Here is a 16,688-nt window from a genome sequence, read left to right as displayed (position 1 = left end):
ACCTTTCTGGTGGTTCCAAAATTCAAAATGCTAACTCTCCAACAGCTGCTTCCTATGCTAGCCAAGGACTCCTGGCTTGCAACCCTAGACTTAAAAGAAGCTTATCTGCACATCCCCATAAGGGAATCTTGCAGGAAATGCCTACATTTCAGAGCAGGCTCTATGCACTATCAGATGTTCTTTGTGTTTCACTGTTGCAGTCATTGCATTTGGGTTTTCTGCTTGCAGGTAGCCCTCAGTCGGCCTGATTAACAAAGTCTTGGGTCCTGCGTCGATTGCTGTCCCCTCTTCCATGACAGGTTGTCAGGGGTATAAAACATGCAGCCGACACCATTACATCAGTCTTTCTTGCTGTGTGGTGCCTGAAGCAGAAGCAGTTTGCAAGTGCCGGTCGGCCGACTCCTGAAATTTTCGTTTTCGAGTTTCAGAACCAAAGTCTTCAACTAAAGCCAAGTACCCCGTTGGGGAAACTTTTTCTTGCTCCTTACCGATGTCAGTAAAAGTTAATTGCAGTACTTGTGGAAAGCAAATACCTCATAAAGATTTTCATTTGTACTGTATTCCTTGCCTAGGCCCTGACCACGACGTACCTTGCTGTTAGTGCGCTGATTAAATAAAGCAAAAAACTATCTGTCTATATATTTTCGCTTCTAAATATTTTGGTTTTCAGTTTAATTATCCAGAAATGTCGTTGGTTAGCCATCCGACTAGCGGGATTCCAAAAAAAACACAACGATAAAGACAGAGACAGGCTGGCGAGGTCCAAAACTGACGACATTTCTAAGCCAGTCGCCAGTTCGCCAATACTCAGTGAGGCGCTTTCACAACCCCTGATACCCGCTACTTCTGATTCGCAGGCCTCTACTGAGACCCATTCGGAGTCCGGTATGCCGCAATATGCTTCAACTATGGAACTCGCTGATATCTCTACCTTGGATTGGTCCGGATCCTCTGTGCAGGCACTGGCTTCTGAGGGTGTCTTCAGGCCTACGGACTTGCATATTAAATCGACGACTCCTTTACTTAGGCCTAAATTTAGATCCATGCCTTAAAAACTGACGCCCAGGCCACATGCTTGGGCCTCTATGCCTAAAAAAACAAACAAGTGGCTGAAGATCTAATAACTCTAATCAGGGGTAGCCACCCCCCCCTCTAAGAGGCGTAGGACTGAAGTTGATTATGAATCTTCTGATCAGGATTTTGTTTTTTTCTGATTCTTCTGTTGATCTGGATTTGCCCTTATCTACTTATGAAGATTCTGATGCAGAGGACTCCATTCCCTCTGCTTCCCCTCCTGAGGATTTTTCTTTTGGGGAAACCTTACATATACTCTAAGGGAGCAAAAAGCCAGGATTTTTCTGATTCAAAAAAGAGGCTTAGGGATTTCCTTCTCCTACCTCAGCATAGGCCTTTAGCTATTCCTCCTGTAGTAGACTTTGTTGATGATACTTTTTCAGAATCTAGTTTGGCCCCTGATTCCCTGCCTCCTGCTCCCAGAAAACCTGACAAAATACTACAGGGTCCCCGAGTCCCACAAGTTCCTTTTTAAAAATCCTATTGCAGATCCAGATACTTTTTCACAAGGGCCCAAGGGCATTAAGGCTTCTACTGCTAAAAATCCAACCCTGCTGATAGAGACTCCAGAGCACTGGATCGATGGGGTAAGAAGGTTTACACTTCTGCAACCTTGGCCATTAGGGCTTTAAAATGCCAGTTTCACATGTTAAAGTATCAGCAACATGTTATTGGACTGCTTAAACAGAAAATGATGTTGATTCCTGACTATGTGGAAAATAAAGAATTACAGGATTTGCATTCTGCTGAACAAGTTGGAAAACATACTTTGCAATGTGGTTTTGATTCATTAGAGGCCTCTTGCAGGGCTGCTGTTACTGAGTCTGTGCTCAGAAGGCATGTTTGGCTTAAGGAGCAATCTTTGCCTGATCATGTTAAATCTAAATTGTTGGATACTCCTTTAAATCAGGACCGCCTGTTTGGCAACAAGGCTGAGGAAGTTCTTAAAAAGATGGAAGATAAAGCTAAATCTATGCAAACTGTTAAAGATTTCTTACAAGTTCAGCCTCCTAGATTTAGTAGGCACTGGCCCTCTAAGAATTGGTCCTTTCCAGCCCCTTCCAGGTCTTCTCAAGCCAAACCCAGATGCAGCAAAAACCCCAGGTTTCAGTCCCAGGGGAGACACAGAACTAAGCAGTGGGGGGCCTCCACTTCCAAATCTGGGAATTAAGACTACTCCCTCCATGGTAAACTGTCTCAATAACTTCCTTTTAAAATTTCCAAGCACTTTTCAACTGACTGCCCCTTTGGGGGGGGGGGGAGATTGCTCTTCATGCAAAGAATTGGGAACTCATTACCCAGGATAAATGGGTTTTAAATAGTGTCCCAGGGATACAGATTTCACTTCCACATGCTGCCAACACCAAGCGGGTGGCCGGACCTACTCCCAAATCAGTGGACAGAGGCCCAAAAACAAGTACTTTCTCTCTTTAGCATGGGGGTTATTGTACTGGTACCAGAAGAGGAAAAGGGCAAAGTTTCTACTAGAGACTTTTCCTGGTACCCAGAAAAGACAGTTCATGGCGTCCTATCCTGGACCTGTCTACTCTAAACACCTTTTTGGAGATTGCAAAATTCAAGATGCTGACTCTTCACCAATCGTTTTCTATGCTAGGCAACGATGCCTGGTTGGCAACACTAGATTTAAAAGAAGCATACCTGCACATCCCCCAATCAGGGAATCTTGCAGAAGATACCTACTCTTCAAAGCAGGCTTACATGCACCATCAGTTCTCTGCACTGCCCTTTGGCTTATCTACTGCACCCAGGGTATTCACAAAGTGCCTAGCTCCAGTTATTGCATTTTGCAGGCAAAGAAATATTCAAATATACCCATACCTGGACGATTGTCTAATTCAGGCAGAAAGCCAAGACATACTTTTGAATCATATGCCCTTTGTAGAAAGGGTTCTAACTTGTCTGGGGTACACCGTAAATGAAAAGAAATTGCAACTGGTACCCTGTCAACAGATTGTATTCCTGGGAGCAAGATTGAATACAACTTCCCAGATGGCTTACCTCACGCCAGAGAAAAATTAATTTAGCAGCCTACTTCAAACAAGTGGCCACAAAAACCCTGCTATCTGCAAGACAAATACTGCAGGCATTCGGGTTCATGGCCTCCTGCATTCTTCTAATTCCATATGCAAGACTGCATATGAGGAAACTACAGCGGTATCTAAAAAGCCTATGGTGTCAACATTCTCAGGACCTAGAAACAATGATTCCTGTCATACCTTGCCTACGCCTAGAGTTCCTTTGGTGGGCAGAGGCCTGCCACCAAAACAAGGGACTACCTTTCACATCACCCTCTGCCACCCAAACCCTAACAGACGCGTCAGACTGCATGGGGGGCGCACCTTGCAGGGAAGTGCATTCAGGACAAATGGAACCCAAGTCAAATGCACCTGCATATCGATCAAAAAGAAATGTTAGCTGTACAGAATGCTCTGACAGCCATCAAGGACCACAGTCTTCCAGGACAACTAATGTAAAGAGGGACAACACCACTGTTATGTGGTACATAAACAAGCAGGGAGTATACATTCTTACCCCCTCTGCAGACTAGCCATGGCATTGTGGAACACAGCCTTGAGCTTACCAAGTGCACCTACAAGCTCAGTTCCTGCCAGGAAAATTAAATACACTGGCAGACAGACTAAGCAGAAACCTCATGGACCCACATGAGTGGAAATTGGAACCAAGGACTTTCAACATGTTGACAAAAACAAATGGGGTAGCCCAGATATAGACCTGTTTGCCTCTCCCCAGAACTACCAGTTGGACAAATTTTGCACAAGGACTCCCCACAAACGAGCCTGGAAAGTGGATGCTCTGCCCTTCAGCTGGAAAAACCTATCAGTCTATGCCTACCCCCCTCTGCCTCTGCTTACCAAAGTACTACTAAAAATCAAACAGGACAAACCAAGGATGATTTGATTGCTCCAGACTGGCCGCGCCAACACTGGTGTACCCCTTCTGCGCAGTGTCACGGTTATCTCCATGGCACCTGCCTCAGTCTCCTTCCCTGCTATCTCAGCAGGAGAACCAGATTCTGCACCCTCAGCTTCTAACACTGAACCTTGCAGCCTGGCTAATTACTTAATCTCATCTTTACCATCCCTCAGCAAACCTGTCATGGATATCATTTTAGAGGCAAGGAGGCCTAGTACTAGAAAATCTTATGCTGAAAAATGGAAAAGATTCTGAGCCTGGAACCATCTCAAGGGATGAGCAGAGCAGCGCCCAATTTACCTCAGATTTTACAATACTTAACTGAGATGCTTCACAACGGCCTGTCTTTTTCCTCCATTACAATCCACTCCTCAGCCATTTCAGCTCCTTATAACACAGAACCTCCCCTTTTGTCTCATCCACTGTTCAAGTAGTTCCTTAGAGGGGCCAAAACATTTGGGACCACCTAGGAGAGCACCAACCCCAGCCAGGGACCTTAACTTTGTCTTGGAGAAACTCACTCTACCTCCTTTCAAGCCAGCTGCTACTGCAGACTTAAAATTTCTTTCTTGGAAAACAGCTTTCCTTTTAGCAATCACTTCAGCTGGAAGGGTATCTGAATTACAGGCCCTTAGGGCAGTGGAACCTTTCATCATCTTTTATGCGGACAGGGTGGCCCTCAGAACCAATCCATCCTTCGTGCCCAAGGTGGTATCCATTGTGTCTCTTAATCAGTCCATTCATTTGCCAACCTTCTTTCCCAATCCACAGAATAAAGAGGAACAGATAATGTATTCCTTAGATGTGCACAGACAACTTAGATTCTACTTGTGCAGGACTAAACCTCAAAGGAAATCTGAACTGCTGCTGGTGGCATTTGCTTCAGGGTCAGAGGGGAAGGCTATTTCAAAGCAAATCATTTCTAAATGGATAAGCCATTGCATTCATTTCTGCTATAAGCACCATGGAAAACCTATCCCCCAGGGGATCAGACCTCACTCCACCAGGGCTGCATCTCCCTCTACAGCCTTTCTCAGAGGCGTCCCTACAAGGGACATCCTAGAAGCTGCTACTTGGAGTTTTGTACATACTTTCACCAAGCATGATCATTTGCCAATTTTCTCTAAATCCAGAGCTGGCTTTGCCACTGCAGTCTTGCAGGGCCTTATAGCTGGCCCTAATGCTATCTAAGTGCCTCCTCCCAACCATAGGTTTGGGAATCTACCCAAATGTAATGACTACAACAGTGAAACACGAAGAACATAGTACAGTTGTGTACACTTACCATAAATGTAGATGTTCGAGTGTATTCACTGTTGCAGTCCTGGCTACCCTCCCTCCAGCCCCCTAACTGCTTTTGGCTATACCTCTACTTTCCTTTACTATGCTTAAAAGCGTTTTTGGTGTATTTGCTTTTTTGTTGGAGTTATATCTTTGTAGTTTTATATTTAATTGCTTCCATTGGGGGGCACCTGACATCTGGGGCAAGAAAAATTGATGTAATGGCATCGGCTGCATGTTTTATACCCCTGACATCAGCTGCGGTGGTGGTGCTGCAGTAGCGTTGTCACCTCACAGTAAGACGTTGTCCTGTTCGATTCTCAGCTGAAGCATCTTCTGTGTGGAGACATGCGTGAATGGGCGTACCTTTGTCGAAGGTTGTGCATCAGGCCTGGCAAGCCCGTACGTAAAAATCTACAGCCAATCATTAGCGGACCGGAGTTCCGCTGTGGCGACCCCTAACTGGGAAAAGCCGAGAGATGCAACATCATGGAAGAAGGGACAACAACAGACGCAGGACCCAAAACTTTGTTAATCAGGCCGAGTGAGGGCTACTTGCAAGCAGATAACCCAAATGTAATCACTGCAACAGTGAATACACTCGAACATCTACATTTATGGTAAGTGTACACAACTGTACTTTCTCTGCACTTCCCTTTGGCTTATCTACTGCACCCAGGGTATTCATAAAATGCCTAGCTCCAGCCACTGCATATTGCAGGCAGAGAAGAATTCAAATTTACCCATACTTGGATGATTGCCTGATTCAGGCGGACAGTCAGGACTTGCTACTACAGCACCTGACATTTGTAAAGAGACTTCTGATTTCACTGGGGTACACCAACGAAAAGAAATCACATCTGGTACCCAGCCAACAGATTGTATTCCTGAGAGCATGCTTGAACACAACTTCCCAAATGGCATTCCTCACTCCAGAAAAACAAATTTATTTGACAAACTACTTCAATCTACTGGTCACCAAAACCCAGCTATCTGCAAGAAAAATACTGCAAGCCCTGGGGTTCATGGCCTCTTGCATTCTACTAATTCCATATGCGAGACTGCATATGAGGAATCTGCAGTGATACTTAAGTACTTAAAAAGTCTCTGGTGTCAACATTCTCAGGACCTGGCAACAATGATTCCTATCATTCCTTGCCTAAGGACAGAGTTCCTTTGGTGGGCAGAGGCATGCAACCACAACAAGGGTCTCCCTTTCACTCTGTCCCCTGCCGCCCAAACCCTAACAGACGCATCAGACTATACATGGCGGACTTGCATGGCAGAACAATACATTCAAGGCAAATTGAGCCCAAAGCAAATGCACCTGCATATCAGTCAAAAAGAAATGTTATTTGTTCAAAATGCTGTGACAGCCTTCAAAGGCCTTATTCTTCCAGGACAACTATTGGTAAAGACAGACAACATCACAGTTATGTGGTACATAAACAAGCAGGGGGGGAACCCATTCCTCTATGGAACACAGCCTTGAGCAACCAAGTGCACCTGCAAGCTCATTTCCTGCCAGGCAAACTAAATTTACTGGCAGACGACTTCAGCAGAAATCTCATGGACCCACACTTGTGGAAACTGGAACCTAAAATATTCAAGCTTTTGAGTAACAGGTGCGGGCACCAGAGGTGGTCCTCTTTCTGCTTCCACTCAGAACTATCAATTGAGCAAATATTGCACCAGAACTACCCACAGCCAAGCTTGGAAAGTGGATGCCGTGTCCTTTACCTGGGAAAGCCTCTCAATCTATGCCTTTCTCCCTCTGCCCCTCCTGTCGAAGGTTCTACTAAAGATCAAATAGGACAAGCCAAGGACAATCCTGATTGCCCCAGACTGGCCACGCCAGCACTGGTACCCTCTTTTGTGCAGTCTGACAGTTGTGCCACCGTGGCACCTGCCTCAGACTCTCTCCCTGCTGTCCCAGCAGGTGGGCCAGATTCTGCACCCTCCGCTACAGACCCTGAACCTAGCAGCCTGGCTCATCCTCTGAATTCCTCACCAGCAACCCTTATTAAGCAGGTGCTGGATGTCATTCTTGAGGGAAGGAGGCCTAGTACTAGAAAATCCTATTCATAAAAGTGGAAAAGATACTGTTCCAGGAGCCAGTCTCAGGGAATGGACACAACTGTGCCCATCCTACCTCATATACTAGATTACTTAACAGAAATGCTCCACAAAGGCCTATCCTTCTCCAATAGATTCATGCCTCTGCCATCTCAGCTCATTATAATACTGAGCCACCCCTCTTCTCTCATCTTCTGGTCAAGCAGTTCCTGAGAGGAGCCAAAAATTTAAGAGCCCGCAGAGGAGCTCCCACGCCAGCCTGGGACCTTAACTTTGTATTGGAAAAGCTCACACTTCCACCCTTGGAACCTGCTGCTACAGCAGAGTTAAAATTCCTCTCATGGAAAATAGCCTTACTTCTAGCCATCACCTTACTTCTAGCCATCACTTCAGCAAGAATAGTGTCTGAATTGCAGGCCCTTATGGCCTTGAAACCCTTCATTATCTTCCATGTGGACAGGGTTTCCCACAGGACTAACCCATCTTTTATGCCCAAGGTGGTATCTAGTGTGGCTTTAAGCAGTCCATTCATTTGCCAACCTACCTTTTTTCCTAACCCTCAGAATAAAGGGGAAAGGATCCTGCACTCCCTGGACGTGCACAGGCAGCTTAGGTTCTATCTGGACAGGACTAAGCCTCTCAGAAAATCTGACCAGCTGCTAATCAGCTTTGCTGCAGGGGCAGAGGGCAAGGCCATTTCAAATCAAACCATTTCTAAATGGATAGCACACTGCTTCCATTTCTGCTACAAACACCGTGGGAACCTACCCCACAGGGGATGAGAACACATTCCACTAGGTCTACATCAACCTCTACAGCATTTCTCAGGGGAGTCCCTACCAGGGACATCTTGGAAGCTGCAACCTGGAGCTCTGTACACACTTTCACCAAGCATTACCGCTTGGCTATCTCTTCTAAATCCAGAGCTGGATTTGCCACAGCAGTCTTACAGGGCCTGATTGCCCAATGCTTCTTAACTACCCCCACCCATCCTCAGCTTTGGGAGTCACCCCAAATGTGATGACTGCAACAGTGAAACACGAAGAACATAGTACAGTTGTGTACACTTACCATTAATGTAGATGTTCAAGTGTATTCACCGTTGCAGTCCTGGTTACCCTCCCTCCAGCCCTCTGTCTTCTCTTTATTTCTACCTATCCTTTTTGTTTGGAATATCTTACATCATTGGTATTTGCTTTTTGCTGGGGGTGTTCCATACCATGTAATTGCTTCTTATTTTGGGGGCTCCTGACTTTTGGGGTAAGAAAAACTGATGTAATGGCGTTGGCTGCATGTTTTAGGGTATATATTAGAACATCGAAAGTTTAATGGTTCGAATCACTAAAGGTCGACCTTTAATCGAACCATTAAAATTTCAAATGTTTAGGAAAAAAAAAGAAAAATCTAAAGGGTGTAGGCAGGGGGGCAAGCCCCCCTGCACCCCCCACTACTTAAGTGTACCAACGCCGAGACCACACTACATTGAAGCAAACGGAAATCTCCCCTTGCGGAGATTTCTGTTTACCCGTTCAACATTCTGCACTTTTGCTATTCTCGGATCGACAATGTCGGATTCGGCATTGTCGGCTTTTGAGAATACAATAGGTAACCCATGTTTTATACCCCTGATGACCTGACGTCATGGAAGAAGCGACAGCATCCAATGCAGAAATCCCAAGACACTGGTGTTCAGGCCGACTGAGGGCTACCTGCAGGCAGATCACCCAAAAGTGATGACTGCAACAGTGAATACACTCAAACATCTACATTTGTGGTATGTGTACACAACTGTACTTTCCCCCTTCTCCTTCATTTGTCCAAGGGCAATCACCACAAGTTATTCCCCTCAGTGGACCTCCTCACACAGCCCAAGGAGCACAGATACACCTACACAGGCAGTTTCTACACCTTACCCTATGGTTGATAGGATTCTGATCCCCTTTAGACACCTGTATAGTGAGGACGTGCTCAATGTCCTGCAGGAGGCCAGGCAACCTAACACAAGAAAATCTTACTTCTCAAAGTGGAAAAGGTTTTCCATGTGGTGTCAAAAAAAGACGGACCCGCTGGCAAGCGACATCACTGTTATCCTGTCTTACCTGTTTGAACTATTGCAGACAGGTCTGGCCTACTACTCCTCTTTAAAAGCACACTTGTCTGTAATCTCTGCCTGTCTCCCTCTGGATCCACCCCTAGCATCAGGACTTTTTGCCAAACTTTTTCTGAAAGGGGTGCTTCTCCTAAGACCTCCCAGGAAACAGCCCCCTCCTCCCTGAGATCTTAACTATGTACTAGAAAAACTCACCCTAGCTCCTTTTGAGCCAGCAAACAAAGCCTCCCTAAAATTTTGCACATGGAAAACTGTTTTATTGGTGGCTCTGACCTCATCCAGGAGGGTCTTAGAGCTACAAGCTCTAATGGCTACACCACCTTTACTAGTCTTCCATCTTGACAGGGTTACTCAGAACTAACCCATGTTACACGCCCAAGGTAGTGAATGACCTATCAGGCCATACTCCTACCCACTTTTTTCCCAATTCACAGGGGAATAATGAGAGAGTACTTCATTCCCTAGATGTCCACAGACGGCGTAGGTTCTATCTACATAAAACCAAGTCCATTAGGAAATCTGACCAACTGTTTGTCTCCTTCCACCCCAGAGTCTTGGGGGAAGTAGTGATCAAACAGACCAGTTCAGCCTAAATTTCCAGGGCCATTTCCTTCTGTTACTTGTACCATGGGAAAACCTTGCAGGGCAATATTAAAGCCCACTTTACCAGAACAGTGACCTCTTGTGGAGCCCCCTTTAAGGGGCTAGACACCAACACAATCCTTGAAGCAGCTACTTGGTCTTCAGTGCACACTTTCACCAAGCATTACAAGCTGGACCATATCTCTGGGCCATGGCAGGGTTTGCCAGGGTTATCCTTCACAAATTCCTGGAAACTTCTTCCAGACCACCACCCCATTCACAGTGAGCTTTGGCACTCACCCATACATAGAATACTGCAACATTGGAATAGAAGGACATAGGAAAGTTGTGTAAAATGTTACCATAACCATAGATGGTCCTTCTCTTCATGTTACAGTACACCTTCCCTACCCCCTTCCTCTCCTGTCAGGTTGCACTTGCTCTTCTGTGTGGCACTGGACTGGCTATGCCCTACTAGGACTGGCTCTGACTGGAGCCTTCTGTTCTGTGGGCTGGTATGTGCAGACGTCATTTTTATGGCCCACATTCCTGCAGCTACTTAAGATGCCCGATGTACCTTGAGGGACTGAAAAACTTTGGAATACTGGCCGGATATACACAAAAGGAAGAAGGGTAAACCCACAATTAGAATACTGCAACATGGAAAAGGATATCTATGGTTATGGTAAGATTTTACACAGCTTTCCTTTATATTCGATGATATTTCCTGAGGGAAGGTTGGTGGGGGAGAGGAGTAAAATTGGAACTGACTTTCAGCCAGGAGGTTTGATATCTTCTGGCTCAGTATAGGTGGCTCCATTTACAATGAGTTCTGCACACAATTGTGTATTACCTTTGATGCTGCAGACATAGCTAAAGAATGCTTGGCCTGGGCGGTCAAACTTACCTCAAATTTGTCTTTGGTGGACTTTTTTTTTTGTCCTGTGAGTTGTTTTAAAGTGCTTTTATCCTGCTGGGTGCTGCATCTCCTGATTTTTGCCATGATTTTCTTCCTCCTGTTATACATCCAATTGATTTTTGTGATTCCACCAGGGTGGCTTGTTTTTGCTAGTTCTGTACTTCTTCCTGGTGGGTACAGTTGCCTCTGTACAGCTATTAACATGCTTGTACATGGTTTTGGTGAACAGTTCTGCATAGGCAGAAGTGTTCTCAGGGTTTATAGGGGCTTAACATTTTGCCAGCTTCTCACTTAATAGAAGGAGGTTAGCCTTAGAATAATTCCTGAATATCCCTGGTTTAGCTGGGGGTCCAGGTTTTATTTTTACTTCAGAGGAGACCATTTTGTGGTCTGGCATTACAGTAGAGGGTGTGCAGCACTCTCCCTGCACTATCGTCCACAAAGACAGGGTAACTCTTTTCACCAATCCTTCCTCCTTGCCCAAGGTGGTCAGTGAGCTGTCCCTCAACCAGTCTATTGATTTACCCACCTTCTTCCCTTCACCTCATAGTGACAGTGCTCTACTCCCTTGATGTCCACAGGCAATTAAGATTTTGCCTGGACAAGAGCATTAGAAGGTCCAATCAGCTCATCGTATCCTTCCATCCCAGGGCCCTGGGGAAAGCTGTATACAAACTGACTGTATCTTACTGGATACGTAAAAACTCTTGCCTTCTGCTACTTTTTTCATGGCAAAGACTTACCTTACAAGGTTAAAGCCCATTCTGCTAGAGCAGTGGCCTCTTCAGGAGCTTTCCTCAAAGGCCTGGATACAGCCACCATATTACAGGCAGTCACATGGTCCTCTCTGCACATTTTTGCCAAACATTACAAATTGGACAATATATCCAGAGCCAGGGCAGGATTTGCAAGAGCCCATTCTCCATGGTTTCCTGGAGACTGTTGCTTCTTCCTCCATCCTTTCCTCCTCTTGATCTGTGGTACTCCCACAGTGAGAATACTGCAACATGAGATTGAGATTAGAAGGACATAGATTAGTTGTGTAAAATTGTAACATATCCATTGATGTCCTTCTCTTCCATGTTGCAGTATTCCTGCTTTCCCTCCTACCCCCCTTCATACATTTACCCTTTCTGAATGGCATTATTTTTTGTTCTCCTTAGGCTGTTGTCCGACTGGGCAGTCAGTTCTGAGGTCAGTGCGTGCAGACATCACATTTAAGGCCCATGGTTTATGGCCCTGCGTGTGATGTCCCACGCACCTGACCGCAATCAAGCTTAAGCTTTTGCATAGGAGCCAGACATTCAGGTTGCCTGAGGTGGAGAATCTCACAGTGAAAATACTGCAACATGGAAGAGGACATCTATGGTTATGGTAAGATTTTGCACAGCTAATCATTTTATATTCAGACTAGCAGAGTGGATTAGTAGCTGATTCACTGAGAGAACCTGTGAGGAGTACCTAACTTTTTTTTTAAACTTTGCTTAATTTTCAGAGACAAACAGCGTCTTTGACTCTATGGCAAGTGGTATGCGCCTCATTGTCAGCTGCATATCTTCCTTCCTCATTCTCTCATTATTGCTGTTTATGGTCCATCGATTGCGGCAGAGACGTAGAGAGCGCATTGAGTCTCTTATTGGAGCAAACTGTAAGTATAATGTATTTATGTACCGTAGCTATTAAATGCCAACATGAAGCTGCAATTTTGTGATTAAATTGCACGTATTGTTTACTTGTATAAAGCTTTCCATTTATTTTACTCCATGGGGTTCTTCGATACTTAGAATAGTAATTCTTTGAGAAATTCCAACAGTACATCTTTAAAAGGTTTACTATAGTTTTAATCGCTACAATGTGGAATTGCTAAATAACACGGCCGGAAGTTTGCAAGATGAGAATGCTGAGGGGCTACATGTTTGAACACCTGGACTTGCACCCCCTACTGGACATGTTAGCACTTGTTCCTGTGTCTGTACAGGTCAGGAGATTTGATGTTTGACATTGTTCCAACAGGTATTCCTTGGCATTCTCATCTTGTGACCTGGTCGTGTTAACTTATTGATTTGACATTGTAGCACTAGCTAAAACTGTAGTAAAACCTTTAAAACCTTCCATCATGTGTGGTAGTGATGAACTGGAGTTTATGGACAAGCCTGTTGTGGTTTTAGACAACAAATAGGAACCAAGTTTCATTTGTTAACTCATCAAACTTTGGGGAAGAAACTTTTTGAACAAACTGCCATATCATCTTAGAGCTGTACTGCTTTTCCCAGACCTTAAAACTTCATCTGAAACACACTTCCTAAGTTTTATTGCATGCATTTCTTGTAATCAACTCATGACCATCAATACATGACTCTTTATACACCTGCCCAGGTGTAGTCAGTATGCTCTTAAGTTTGATATTATATTGTTCTGTGTTGGCCAAGAATTGTCAAGCCTGCCTGTCATTTCTGTACTCGTTCACCTGACCACACTACTTAACCTGCTTGTTTCTCCCTTTCTGTGTTTGCCCTACTACACCAACACACTGTTGCCTACTTATTCCTATAAACCCTGATGATTCTTACCTCCTGACTACTTTCCTGTGATACGTACATCATCATCTGATTGCTCAGTCTTACTCCTCTGTGCTACTAGCAGGCTTCATCCTTTAGTTCAGGGTTTGAGTCCATTAACTTAATCTGCATACTCTGTGACTTTAAACAAGTCACTTAACCCAGACAGTGCTACTGGTTTGAGTCCAAAGAAAAGGATCCATATGGTTCAGTACCTTAACCTACCTTGTTTAGCAAATATAAATATGTATAAAACAAAGTTATTTGTGTTTATGTATATATGAACAGTCTTTATCCTTAGATCGTTTTAATTTGTCTGGCATCAGTTGGGATATTTTGAAAAGTTATGGAATGACGTTTAGAGAGGAGAATGTGTAATAGATGGGGAGTGTGGTGGGAGGTATGTAAGAAAATATTTTTTGAGGGGGAAGAAATAAAGAAAGGAAAAGTATGGGGAATATATAAACAGTACATGGTGGTGCAGCGGTAGCATTGTCACCTCAAAGCAAGAGGTTTTCCCATTCAATTCTCGGCAGGAGCGCCTTCTGTGTGGAGTCTGCATGTCCTCCCCGTGGTCGAGTGGCGTTGGAAAGACATGCGTGAATGGGCGTGCCTTTGTTGAAGGTTGGGCATATAGCTGGCACCTCGGCACCGTAAAAATCTACTGCCAATCATTAGTGGACCGGAGTTCCGCTGTGGCAACCCCTAACTGGGAAAAGCCGAAAGAATAACATCAAAATCTATCATCCATGCTAACTTGTCATACTTGAGTTCTGTAGGGACCCCATGAGCAGCTGCAACCATCCATGGAGTTTACTAGGCAATTCATCCTCTGAGCTATACAGATGTTCATCGTGTTTCACTGCTGCAGTCATTACACTTGGGTTATCCTGCCGTCAGGCGGTCCCGCAGTCGGCCAGAGTTCCAAAGTCTTGGTCTGGCGTTGGTTGCTGTCGCCAACTACCTGACGTCAGTACGTCAGGGGTATATAAGAAGCAATCGACGCCATTTTCTTCAGTCTTTCTTGCCGCACGGTGCCCAAAGCAAAAGCAGTTCGCAAGTGCCGGTCAGCTGACTCCTGAGATATCTAATTCGATTTTCAGAACCAAAGTCTTCAATAAAGCTAAGTACCCCGTTGGGGAAACATTTTCTTGCCTCAGACCGATGTCAGTAAAAGTTAATTGTATTTCTTGTGGGAAGCAAATACCTCATAAGGATTTTCATTCTTACTGTATTCCAGGCCTAGGCCCAGATCACGACGTCACTAGTCAGATTTGTGCTAGATTTAACAAACGCACTATTAAACGTCGGTTTGATTTTGCTCGCTATTACTTTGGCCAAAAGTTTAATTATACCATGCCGTCGGAACAACCGACGACCAGAGTACACAAAAGATGCAAAGATAAGGATAAGGACAGGCATCCGAGGCCCAAAACTGACAACTAAGCCTCTTCTAGGCCAGTCGCCGGTTCTCAGTGAGGCGCTTTCGCAGCCCCTGACACCCGCTACCTCAGAGCCACAGGCCGCGACCGACTCCCACATGGAGGTGCCTGGGCCTCTGGATACTCAAGGTGTTGTACCAACGGAGACTAACCCTTCAGATGGGTCCAAAGACGCTGAGCAGGCATCGGCTTCTGAGGGTGTTTTTAGACCTTCACAACTTGCCATTGCATCCCTCATAAAATCCTCCAAAGCTAGTTATGAAAACAAAATCGCCACTGACTCTAAAGACAACCACAAAGCATTCTATAGCTATGTCAAGAATCTCAATGGCAACACTCAGATCTGCTCTGAGTTACAGCACAATGGCACTAAATATACAGAACCAACGGATATTGCCAACATCCTGGCAGATGGGGTGAGTGCTAACTTTACCCCTCTGTCATCCCATAAAGGGCCCATCTCCATACCAGAAGAATGCAAAGTTCCTGTAATCACGGCTGCACAGGTAAAAAAACACTATCCAAAGCCAAGAACACAGCATCTATGGGACCTGACGACATCCCAGGCTGTGTTCTACATGAACTACAGAATGAACTGGCACCCCACCGAAGTACCATGTTCAATCATAGCCTCACCTCAGGCTATGTGCCCACTGAATGGCGCACAGCGACAGTTATCCCACTCCACAAAGGGGTAGCCACCACAGACCCTGGAAACTACCGCCCCATTAGCCTAACGAGCCTGGTCTGCAAGGCTATGGAGCGTATCATCATGGAACTTATAAACAATGACATTGGTAATCTCCAAACTCAGGACCCCACCCAGTTCGGGTTTGTAAAAGGCAGAACATGTCTCCTAAACCTGATAGACTACTTTGAAGCAGTCACCAAAGCCGTAGATGAGGGTAAGGTGGTTCACACAGCCTATCTAGATCTCACCATCCCCCACTCTGGAATTATAGATAAACTCACTAAACTAGGTATAATTCCCTGTGTCACAAGATGGGTTGCCAACTGGCTCACTGACAGAACCCACACTGTGAAAGTAGCAGACTCCAAATCCAGCTTCAGACCAGTAACAAGTGGAGTACCACAGGGTTCAGTCCTGGGTCCTCTCCTGTTTGGTATCTACTTCTCTGAAGTACAGACCAACACAGAAGGTCTTTGGCTAACGAAGTTTGCAGATGACTGCAAACTAGGAGCCATAATCAAAACTCCAAAAGATGTGGACATCCTACAAAAGGGTCTTGAGACAGATGCCTGGTGTCAAAGCCATGGCCTCAAGCTTAATGCCAAAAAGTGCATTGTCATTCCTTTTGGTAAAAACTCAGTACCCATGAACTACCACATAGGTGGTAGTCTACTTAACACCGAAAATGTGATGAGACCTTGGGACACAGGTGGATAGTAGTCTCTCCTTTGATAATCACATTGTCACAGTAGTCAGGAAATCCTTCTGTGTGGCACACCTCCTCACAAAAGGTTTCTTATCCAGGAAAAAAAGAGGTCATTGTTCCCCTCTACTCGTCACTCATTAGACCCATTAATAGAGTACAAAGCCCCTTTTGGTATGTACCTCACAAGACATCTACAACAACTGGAAAAGCCACAGAAATACCTCACAGAGGATTACCGGCCTCAAAGAGATGCCCTATGCAGACAGTCTAAAAAAAACTGCAGCTTTACTCCAT

General features: G+C 45.1%; 1 protein-coding gene across 1 annotated transcript in view; it reads left to right on the top strand.

The window, feature by feature from the left end:
* The window catches only part of DGCR2 (DiGeorge syndrome critical region gene 2), a 1,448,564-nt gene that overhangs the window by 1,041,396 nt on the left and 390,480 nt on the right, over window positions 1-16,688 (top strand). Inside the window, exon 8 of the mRNA XM_044068694.1 lies at window positions 12,493-12,645. Coding sequence (XP_043924629.1) covers window positions 12,493-12,645 — 153 coding nt within the window. The remainder of the gene's footprint in view (window positions 1-12,492; window positions 12,646-16,688) is intronic.

This window comes from Protopterus annectens, chromosome 4.part0 (assembly GCF_019279795.1).
Source record: "Protopterus annectens isolate FY-2018-M chromosome 4.part0, PAN1.0, whole genome shotgun sequence".
NCBI classification, from domain to species: domain Eukaryota; kingdom Metazoa; phylum Chordata; order Ceratodontiformes; family Protopteridae; genus Protopterus; species Protopterus annectens.
The sequence above is the reverse complement of the archived record's forward strand: the minus strand, read 5'-3'. Positions and strand labels throughout refer to the sequence as shown.